The sequence below is a fragment of the Cavia porcellus genome, unplaced genomic scaffold (assembly GCF_034190915.1).
Source record: "Cavia porcellus strain 051 isolate PalLab524CR breed Dunkin Hartley unplaced genomic scaffold, mCavPor4.1 scaffold_7, whole genome shotgun sequence".
Lineage (NCBI taxonomy): Eukaryota > Metazoa > Chordata > Mammalia > Rodentia > Caviidae > Cavia > Cavia porcellus.
Genome location: NW_026947490.1, coordinates 36,861,124 through 36,872,564, shown reverse-complemented (window position 1 = coordinate 36,872,564; position 11,441 = coordinate 36,861,124). Strand labels below are relative to the sequence as shown.

Genomic DNA, 11,441 nt, shown 5'->3' with positions numbered 1-11,441 from the left:
TTTCGTGGACCCCACATACTTAAGCACCATCTTTAATCCGGCTTCTTTCACTTAGCATGGTACTCTCTCAGTCCCTGATGTGGAACAGGCCCTCAGCCCATGCAGGACTCCACAGGAGGAATCCCTTCCTCTTATGGCTGAAGAAGATCCTCTTACGTGCACATACCCAGAGACCACACTGCCCTAATTCACTCCCCTCCGGCAGGCACGGGTTTTTTGCACTCTGGGGGTGCTGTGAATGGCGCTGCCTGAACTTGGGAGTGCTGACGGCTCTGGCAGCGCCTCTTCCTTTCTGCAGTTATAACCTTGCAGCAGGACAGCCAATTGTTTGTGGTTCTAGTTTCAGGCCCCTCCAGACTGCCTTCACTAACAGCTGCAGTTATTTAGACTCCCACTAACACTGCACAAAGGTTTCATTTCTCCACGTCTCTATCCACACTCCTGCTTTCATGTTTTAACAACAGCTGTCCCAATAGGCATGAGGTGCTGTGCTTTGAGGTTTATTCCTCCCAGGACTGGGGATGTTAAGCATCTCTGCATGACTGTTAGCCATTCCGTGTCGTCTTCTGGAAAAAGGTCTGCCTAGGTCCTTTACCAATTCTCAGTGGGCGATTTGGCTTCTGCTGTTTTATGAGTTGCTTATAGATTTTGGACAGTTATTGGATAACTGATTTGCGAACATTTTCACCCACTTTGTAAGCTGTCTTTTCATTTTATGGATTGCTTCCTTTGCTGTGCAGACCTTTTTTTCTTTTCATGGAATCCCATTTGCTTATTTTTACCTTTGCTGCCGTGCTTTTACTATCACATCAAGGAAATCACTGCCAAGAATATCATTTAGCTTTTCTTACATTTTTTAACTAGTTTTTATGGCTACAGGGCTGTTAAGTCTTCAACCTACATTCAGTTATTTTCCTGTATGTAGACATCCAGTTTCCCAAAACTAAACACAGAAGACACTATACTTTCCCTATTGTATGTTCTTGGTGTCTCTGTCAAAGATCAGTTTACATTCTAGGTGCGGCTTTTTTCCTAAGATGTCTAGCCCACTGACCTACATGCCTTATATGTTTTATGCAAGTATCATGCTGTTTTGACTACAATAGCTTTGTATAATCTTAAATCAGGGAGTGTGATGACTCCAGCTTATCTTGGTCAAGACTGCTTTAGCTATTTGTGATCTTTTGGAATTCCATATTAATTTTAGGGCTATTTTTGTCTTTGGGATTTTGATGAGGATTATACTGAATTTCTAGACTACTTTGGGAAATATTGTTATTTTGACAATATTAATTCTACTGATTCATGAATCTGGAACATATTTCCATTTATCTATTCCACCTTCTTTAATTTCTTTTATCAATAATGTACAGTTTTCAGTGCACAAGTCTTTTACCTCCTTGGTTAAATTTGTTCCTAAGTAAATTACATTATTTTCAACTCTTAAGTATTTTAATTTTAATCACTTTTATAAATGGAATTTTTGTAAGTTCTTTTTCAGATAGTTCATGTTAGTGTAACATAAATGCACCCTATTTTTATATGTTGGTTTTGTATTCTACATCTCTGTGGAATTCATTTATTAGCTCTGGCAGTGTGTGTCTGTGTGTGTGTGTGTGTGTGTGTGTGGTGTCTTACATATATGACCATGTCACCTGCAAACATGGACAATTCCGTCTATTCTTACCTGAAACCCTTACATTTCTTTTTCTTACTGACTGATCCAGCTACGACTTCCAGTAATATGCTAAATAGAAGTGGTGTAAGTAGGAGTCCTTGTCTTGTTTCTGATCATAAAAAGCTTCCAACTATTTCCCAGTCAGCATGATGTTAGCTGTGCGTTTGTCATGCATGGTCTTTAGTTTGCTGAGGTATATCACTTCTGCACCTAAACTGTCAAGAGTATGAACATAAAAGAATGTTGAATTCTGTTAAACGTGTTTCCTTTATCTACTGGGAGACTGAGTTAGTTTTCCCTTGTCACAGAGATGATTTTACATTCTCATACACAAGTAACAAGTATTGGTTTAATCTCACACAATACACTTATGGGGAAGAGTAACTGTGCCTGAAGTCTTTTTACAAAGTCACTTGGCAGACGCTAGAATTTTACACCCAAAGAGTTATACCTGGTTTTTAGGGAGTGCATCAAATGCTTGCAAAAATATGTTCTTAAAAATAGAAGTTTGTTTTTTCTTTGAAAAGAAGTTTAAGTCTTTTATGACAGCTAAAGACTCACTGCTTTGTGCCTAGATCACCAACAAAGGATGCCTGCTTTAAAACTTCTACTTGACACTAAGTCATCCAAATTAGAAGAAAATTAAAATTATCTCTACTCACAGGTGAGAAAATCAGGAGGAATACAAAAAAGAAGTACTAACACTGACAGAAAAATGAATTCAGGAAAAGACCAACATGCAAAAGTCAGTTCTATTTCTGTACACTATACATTATACATTACTGATTCAAAAAAGGAAATTATGAAAACAATTTCATGAAAAATAGCATAAGATAATAGACTACTTAGAAATAACTTTAACCATGGAGGTATAAGATTGTATGCTGCAAACTACAAAAAGAGCTGTAAGAAACAAAAAGACCTAAATCAGTGGGATGATGCCTGATTTTTTTTTTTTACGGTGACCATCATGATGATAATAAAATCATAATAGCTTTTTTACAATGACTTGATGATGACAAAATCATAATACTCCTAAAATAATCTACAGATTCAATGCAATCTCCACAAATCCTACTAGTTGTTCGTGCAAAAATAGAAAAAGCTAATCTTAAAACGATCTTAGAAAAAAGTGTAAGTAAGGGACTACACTTCCTGCTTGTCAAACTTTCTACCAGTAAGCACTCGCAGCAGCAAGGTCTGGCATTAGGGCAGACACAGCGATCAGTGGAACAGAACTAAGAGCCCAGACACAAACCCAAACATCTCAGATAACCGGTGTCTCAGAAACCATTATTACCGGCTGGGGATTTAGCTCAGCGGCATAAGCACCTGCCTTGCAAGCAGGCAGTCGTGAGTTCGATCCCTGGTACCAATAAAAAGGAAAAAGACAAAAATAAAAAAAACCACTGGCTTTCTAAAAAAAGAAACCATTATTATCACATTTTATTTTTTACTTCAGTAATTTTATGAGGAAAAACACACTTACCACAAGATGGCCCCTTTTGGCCAGTTTTTAAGTATTCAAGACAGTGACTAGAAGAACAATGCGGTGTACAGCAGATTTCTAGAACTTTATTCCTTGTGCTTAACTGAATCTCTGTACCCATACATTAGCAACTCCCTGTTTCCTTCTCCGCTGGCCACTGCCAATCACCCTTCCATTCTGATCCTAGGATCCTAACTGTCTTAGACACCACATAACCTCGCAGGCAATCACAGAACACTTACTTTCTGTGTCTGGACCTAGCATCATGCCCTCCAGCTTCACCCATACAGCCCAGACTGCAGAATTCCCTACTGTGTCCAGCTGAGCACTGCTGCGTGGCACACATACTGAACTCTCTTTTAACTGTTTACCTGCTGGTGGACATTTAGACTGTGTCCACATCTTTATCATTGCCCATGTTGCTGGTATGAACACGCAAGAGCAACATTTCTTCACAATCCTGGTTTCAGCTCTTTTGGACAATACCTGAAAGGGAGACTTGGGCCACCAGTAGTACAGGAATGACAGTCCCTTTGGGTGGCCTGGGACAGTAGTCACACATGATCACTGGTGGTTTAAGCCACCCAGCAACAAGACATACAAATTCCAGTCCTGTCGTGGTGTGGTAGATAAAGTACAGCAGAGCAGTACAGTGAAACACTGGATGCCACCCAAACCACCAAACAGAACAATACGCAACAAGTTCCGACAGACACAAGAGAGGAGCCATAGCAAAAACCACAAATTTCATAAAAGTGTATCTACTGTAATGTCAAAACACCTACCTAAAATGTAGACTCCTGCTACCATATATGAAAAATGGTTCGAGACATTTCACCAGGTAGTGGGTATGTTTATATATAGAAATCACTGGGAGTGTTAACACAGCATTTAATACACAAATAGAGAAATGGGTGCAAACAAGGGACATTTTACAGAAGGGAGAAAACCAAATTTCATCTCTATATCATAATAAAGTAATTACTTCTGGCTACATAATCTTTCACTAAATAGTGAGTAAAAACTGGCCTACAAATAAGAATGCTTTGAGGGTCCCACTAAACCCACACTGCTGGCCTCACCAGGTCACTGAAGATGGCACTTCTGAACAGAGTTCGTGCCCACACCCAGGTGCATGGTGACCCGACATGAGCTACTTCCCTGACACGCAGCACCCCAGGAAGGCGTGCACTCAACACCAAGGAAGAGGTGCCCTGAGCCAAGGGACACTGACACGAACGCACGCGGCAGACACCAACATGCATGAGGGAAACACATCCTCATTCCTCCTGTGGGGAACGTACACCTTTACCTCGACCTAACGAAGTCTCAAGCAGTCACATGTGGCTGTGCCGTGATGACGAGTTGCCATTTTCTATTCTTTTCTAACAGTTCTACCAACCACTGTTTCAAAGGAAACTTCTTTTCTCGCCCTGTGTGTCAGGAGGAAGAGACCTGCTACTTCCGTCTTCTCTCAGTGACTCCTGTGACACTGAAACATGGGAGTCTCTGCCTCCGTCCACCCTAGTAAAAATCTGAGAACACCACCTCTGGCAAGTTGTCCACGCATGGCCCCCCCTCACCAGAGCAGGTCTCCAGCGGCCTACATTTACATGTGCATTTTCTCCTTCTCCCACTGCCTACACACCAACCCATCACCCGCCCTGCAGCCTGCACTCCTCCATGACTAGGCGCATGGTGACAGGAGTGACCACTTAACAAGCAAACAGCAGACCTCCAGAAGTGCATCAGGACCAGGCAAAGCCACTTCAATGGACTGATGACCCACGTCTCAGTGGTCAAAAACAAAGCAACACTACAGGGAAATGTGGTTTTAGAGAGGAGGGGAAGAGGAGAGAAGAGTAATTATGAAATCCCAGTGTGTGGTTTTCTCTCCAGACCTGAAAGATTTGGTTCAACTTCTAAGTGTCCATTTCTGGACCAGATCCAGGGGTAAAAACTAAGCTCTTCCCCCACGGTGACTTCGCCACACCTCTGCCCACACTCACCTGGGAACAGGCCTGCCACCAGCTCTCTCTGCACCACCCAGTGCTCCTTCCCTAACTCCAGAAAAGCCACAAAATCTGGCTTGGACACACAGTGGCCTGCATGAATGGAAGACAGAGGATCTGGTTAACTGCTGTTTTAAAATCAAGGAGCTACGGGGCTGGGGATTTAGCTCAGCGACATAAGCACCTGCCTTGTAAGCAGGCGGTCGTGAGTTCGATCCCTGGTACCGGTAAAAATGAAAAAGACAAAAAAAAAAAAAAAAAAAAAAAAATCAAGGAGCTGCTCCCCGGTTTTGACAGAAAAGTATTACTGCAGGGAGAATCAGAACAAGTGAAGGGGAGCTCTCAAAGACGAGGCTGCACATACGAGAAAGACACCAACCCCACCAAGGCCAAGCTCTTATCTGAGGAATTGGGGCAAACTTTCAGGAAACCCTCTGCCTTCTCCACACTCAAACTTGAGGTGATGAACACAGCGGTCCAGGAGACAGACTTGCATCTGTGAGACGGACAGCTTACCGAGGGGTCCGAGGCCAGCATGGCTCTCCCACAGCACATTCCCACAGAAGCTCTTCTGCGCTGGCTCTAGCTGCGGGGTAAAGTCTATGGCCATGTCTGCAATGGCCACCAGGCCCTGAAAGGAGCAGACATGTTCTCCATTAGCTCGCTTTCTCCGACCTGTGTGGCCCTAAGTAGATGGGCAGCATCACAGATGGTGACCTGAGTACTCTTTACCAGTGCCGAGTAATCCAGGTATCTGTGCTACTTACAGAAAAACAGGAGAAACCTGAGAGCCTGCTCAAAGCTTCCTCACATTCCCTAAAGTGAAACTGTTCTTAAACAGGCTCACTGTGATTCACTTCAACTCAGCCCCCACCCCAGCCCCACTGTGTGGAAAGATTGTGTGAATCTTTCTTCCAGCAGGATCATCTGCCCACAGAAAACACTGGATCCCGATGGGAACTCGCCCACTGTTGCTGTGGGTACACAGGGCCCCTGTGCCTTCTCTGGCCTGGAGGTATCACCTGACTCATCGGCTGGGTCTCCAACAGGGCACTGTAATTCCAGCCCTGCCCCAGCAGACAGCACTCCATGCCGCAGCCCTCGAGCCGCTCTGGTCCGGCTGCTGGGGAGAACTGTTTCTCGGGTGAGTCCTTGGGTGGAAGGAACTCCTTTGTCCCACACACAGCCTTCAGATCTGAAGGATAGTAAGAAAGCAAACATCTCACTCCTTTATGTGTTACATCGATGCAAATTTATAAAATGCAACTGGGTAAGTGAAAACCTTCAAAACAAGACATGTCACTTTGGAAGGTTTTTTTTATATGACTAGTAAAGATTCCCAAATTTATACAGCTGCAGGCCTGCAGGCCTGTAGGCCACACGATGTTGAACAAGCATCACACGTTCTGTTTTTCACAGAAGACTAGAAAAAGAAAGTAAGGCATAAAGGAGTTCACAAAGGTTCAAACCTGAGACAGGGGGTTCTAACGTAAACAAAGAGGCAGCGGCCCCTCTAAGGAAAAGCACGGGCTGGTGCACTCTGCAAGGCTGAGGCAGGACTGGTTCGAGCCCAGCCTGGGCACTCAGTGAGACCCTGTCTCAAATTAAAAATAAAAAACAAAGCTCTGGGGATGCGGTCACTGGGAAGGGGCTGAGTTTACTCACCAGCGCCTCTGACAGAGAAAAGTGCTGCCTGAGCCTTACTCCAGCTTTGCTAAGTAAAACTCCTGATCCTGTTTCTCCGACCTCCCTTTTATGACGATGCTAACTCATAAAAGAACTGATATATCACAGCCTTAAAAATGCCAAGTCTTCACAAAAATACTGGTTTTGGCCTTCCGTGTGGCCCCATGTCCTGTGTGGGCAGTCATAATCTGTAACAGGGCAACCTGCCCAGTTCTGAAAACACAAGCTCCTCCTTTCAAGCATGACCTGAGCAGAGAGGTCCGAGGAGACTCAATTTTTTTGAAATGGTTACCATTTCCGGTTCTGATTAAGCCCCCACAAGAAACCAGAAAGGCTGAGTCCCTGCCCCACTGGGTTGCGGTTTCCCAAGTAAAGCTGTGTGTAGAACCTTGCACCACATCCGGAACAGCACCACGTCACCGCGACAGCTCCAAAAATGCCCCAGTGGTAAGGACCACTGTGCTCCCCCCCCCCAGGTCCGATGAAAGCACTACCCACTGCCCTCCTGCAATGAGAAGCCCAGTGGAACCCTGGATCTGCTTCAGCCCAACCAAAATCCATCTCTAACTTACCACTCACCTCTAATGCCTCTGTTTATTGTTTCACTGACTTAAAACTGTGACTGACTCTCCTGTTTCCTCCTAAGTCCCTATCTTCTCTTCCCCTCTCAGAACGGCAGTGTCTAACGCACTTCAGTGACATAGGTCTATCTGGTCTCCTCTGGGAGATGACAGGGTCTTTAATGCATGCGCTGAGGCCAGGCCAGGCCAGGCCCAGACCCAGGTGTTTAATGCATGTGCTGAGGACAGCACCTGTGGGCGGCAGCTCCCAGCTCCTTGTCCCGTCCATACGTACCAGGGTGCCAGTCTCCTGTCCTCCCCCTTCCGGCCATCCAGGGGTCCTGTCCTTGTTCCATCGAGGAGATCACATCAGGCTTAGAAGCACAGAGGCCTAAACACACCAGAAGACCAGAATGTGGTCAGGCTGTGGACCGGCGCAGACTGAGATCCAGCCCCCCGGGCTCAGAGAAGAAGGCACTGCACAGGACGAGAGGTCACAAAGCAGCAAGACACCCTTACCCAGTGAGGCCAGGTTCCTGTAATTCTCCAACATCACCTTTCTATACAGACTCCTCTGCACAGAGTTCAGCCATTCCCACTCCTCCTGGGAGAAATCCACAGCCACATCACCAAATGTCACCAAGCCCTGGAACGACATTAATATATTCTTGCTCAGTCAGTGCTCAGGGCCCAAGGCCTGCTACTGAGGGAATCCCTCCCCTCCTTCCTAGGTTGGAGTTTTTATCCCTGGTACCTCGGAGTATGACTGCATCCAGGGACAGGGCCTCTAAAGGGATGAAGTTACATGAGGTCATACATCGGGCCCCTCATGCGATCGGACAGGACAGAACAGAACTTATATGAGGATGAGACAGCAGGGGGGTGCACACAGTGTGAGGTCACAGGGAGAAAGGACAATCCATGCCAAGGAGAGGCCTCATGGTGAGTCAAATCCACTGACATTGTGGTCTCGGGCTCTAGCTTCCAGAACTGTGAGAAAAGTATTTTGACACTTCATTGGTAGTCTGGTATGGCATCCCTAGCAAAATACAGGGGGTCTGAAGGTTACCTTGTCTTCATGTCAGTAACAAATACATGTTTATCTATTTGGAGAGCTAGGTAACTGCTGGGAAGCTTGCTTGCTTCTTTCTCTCTTCCTTTCTTGTGCTGTCGACTGGACCGAGGACCTACTAGCACATATTAAGCATACCCGACACCCACATCCCTCAAAAGCTGATCTCAGGGACTTACCTCAGACTAAGTCAGAGACCATGTCAGAGACTGACATGGCAACCACCCTACCCTTGGGGAAGTGTCATCTGGGGGAGATGAAGGGAGGCAACACACACAAAATATATCAATTCCAGACAGTCTATGAGACTAACTTGCCCCACGCTTAGTAGGGACACTAGAGCATTTCTGTCTGAGGTGTGCAAGTGGCCCACAGCAGACCAAGCAGAAAACCAGCCTGGGGTGAACCTTCAAAGAGCAGCACAGCCAATGCCCAGCTGGGGCCTAAGGGCTGCTAGTTCACTTTTAGTGTTAACTCAATGCTTGTTAAACAAAACATGATCATATTCCTTCTTCTAAAATTAAAAAGGAATGTCCAGGATATAAAATCATCATTTAAAAAATAGCTCTTCTATAGAACAATAGTAAACAATCTGAGAAAGAAATCAGAAAAACAGCTCCATTTATAAGTATAAGAAAATTACCCAGAGGTTGGGGGTATAGCTCAGCAGTACAGATTCCTGGTGCCAACGAATAAATAAATAAACATATTTTTAAAAAATTATGCAGGCATAAACCTAACCAAAGAGGGGACAAAATGCTACAATAACATTACAGAAGAATGAAGAAAGAAATTAAAGAAGATCCTAGAAATAGAAAGACCTACTATATTCATGGATTGGCATGGCCATATCATTGAAAGTAACCTACAAACTCAATATAAACCTATCAGAATATCAATGGCATTCTTCCCAGCACTAGAAAAACAGTCTTAAAACTCATAGAGAAACATAAAAGATCCAGAATAACCAAGGGAATCCTAAGCAAGGACAACAATAAAGGGAGCATCACAATACCCAGTTTTAAGTTATACTACAAAGCCACTGTAACAAAAACAGCATGGTACCAACACAAAGATAGACATAGACCAATGGAATAGAGGACACAGAAACAAACCATACAACTAAAGTCATCTGTTCTTGACAACAGGATCAAAAATATACACTGGAGAAAAGATAGCATCTTTAACAAATGATGCAAGGAAAACAAGATATCCATATGTAGAGGATTCAAACTAGACCTCTGTCTCCTACTCTGTAAAAAAAATCAATTCAAAATAATCAAAGACTATGTATAAGACTTAAGATTTTTAAACTGCTAGAAGAAAACTCAGGAGAAACACCTGACACCTTAGTAGGCACAGGCAAAGACTTCCTGAATAGGCGCTCTAAGAGCAACCCACCCAATCCCAGCAAGAACCAACAACCGGGACTACACCTAACTAGAAGGCTTCTGGGCATCAAGGAAAACAGCCAACAGAGTGAAGAGATAGTCTGAGGAATGGGAGGAAATCTTTGTCAGCTACTTTCCTGACAGGGGATTAGTATCTAAACATACAGAGAATTCCAAATACTTAACACAAAAAAGCAAATAATCCAACCAGTAAAAGGGTAAACAAACTGAACAGACACTTCTCAAAAGAAGTACAAATGGCCAATCACTAGTTGAAAACATGTTCAACATCTTCAGTATGCAAGCAAAGACAAATCAAAACTACACTGAGATTCCACCTCGTCCCAGTCACAATGGTCACCACCAGGAATACAAACCACAGTAAGTCCTGGAGCGGATGTGGGGAAAAGAAACCATCTACACTGCACTTGGGAATGTAAACTAATATAACTGCCATGAACATCAGGATGGAAATTCTTCAGAGACCTGAAAACAGAAATTCCATATGATTCAGCTATGTCACTCCTTGATACATTCCTGAAGGAATGAAAGCCAGGGTACTATAGATATGCCTGCATATCTATGTTTATTACAGCATAATTCATAATTGCCAAGGTATAGAAACAGCCTGGTTACTCATCAGCCAATGAGTGAACAAAGAAATTGTGGTCCATATGCACAGTGAAGTATTAATCAGCTGTAAAAAAAGAAGGAAAATATGTCATTTGCAGGAAACTAGATGGAAATGGTGACCGTTATCAAAGCAAAATAAGCCAGACTTAGACAATACCACATATTCTCCCTAATATGTGGAAACTAAAAAAATAGCATGAAAGTTACTACACAAGAGGAAGGGAATAAAGGGACGGAAGGAGCAGAGTGCATAATAGAGGGTAGTGAGGGATATGAGAAAAGTTACTCATTGTATCACTGAGCATCATGATGTACATGTTGAATCTGTGGAGGTGAAAGGGACGCATCTCACTCTGCTACATTAAATAGCATTTTACAGAACACTACATCTGATACTGCCACTTCTATTAACAAAAATGTACTAATGGAAAAAAAAAAGTACTAATGTATGCAGACACCAGGCAATTAACTTTTAATCTATAACTGAGATGTTGAGCACATTCTTCTTTAAGAGCAGTTGTGTTTAAGAGTAGTTTAGAGATATTTTAAAATATTTCTAAGCCATGTATTAACTTACTCCTTACAGGAAGTATTTGAGGCAGACCCCATCATTGTTCCTCACTCCACAGCCGGGAAGACAGTTACCCGGTAGTTACATGCTAGAGCCACATTTGAGCCCACAAAGCCTGTTCCCAAGGCCATGCCTGCAGCTACTACGTAGCTCTGCCACTATTCCAGCGTGTGACAGGGATCACAGCAGTGATCCCATCCATCTGACTGGGAAGCAAGACCCACTAGAAAACAACATGATTTCCAGACACAGTGAGAGGCTTCTGAGGTCTAGATCAACCTGCTTAATCAAGCACACAGAACTCTCTCGAATGCAGAAGCATTCTTATCTCTTTGCTGAGATTCGAACA

General features: G+C 43.8%; 1 protein-coding gene across 4 annotated transcripts in view; it reads right to left on the bottom strand.

Annotated features, from left to right (window-relative positions):
* LOC101788927 (zinc finger protein 582) overlaps positions 1 to 11,441 on the bottom strand; it is a 39,031-nt gene that overhangs the window by 5,528 nt on the left and 22,062 nt on the right. Inside the window, exons 3-7 of one of the 4 annotated variants that reach the window (XM_004999805.4) lie at positions 7,945 to 8,071; positions 7,721 to 7,816; positions 6,202 to 6,374; positions 5,696 to 5,810; positions 5,177 to 5,272 (exon numbers count right to left, since the gene is read on the bottom strand). In XM_004999805.4, the coding sequence (XP_004999862.2) occupies positions 5,177 to 5,272; positions 5,696 to 5,810; positions 6,202 to 6,374; positions 7,721 to 7,816; positions 7,945 to 8,071 (607 nt within the window). The remainder of the gene's footprint in view (positions 1 to 5,176; positions 5,273 to 5,695; positions 5,811 to 6,201; positions 6,375 to 7,720; positions 7,817 to 7,944; positions 8,072 to 11,441) is intronic. The other 3 variants (XM_063252306.1, XM_063252304.1, XM_023566048.2) reach the window with 3 other exon arrangements.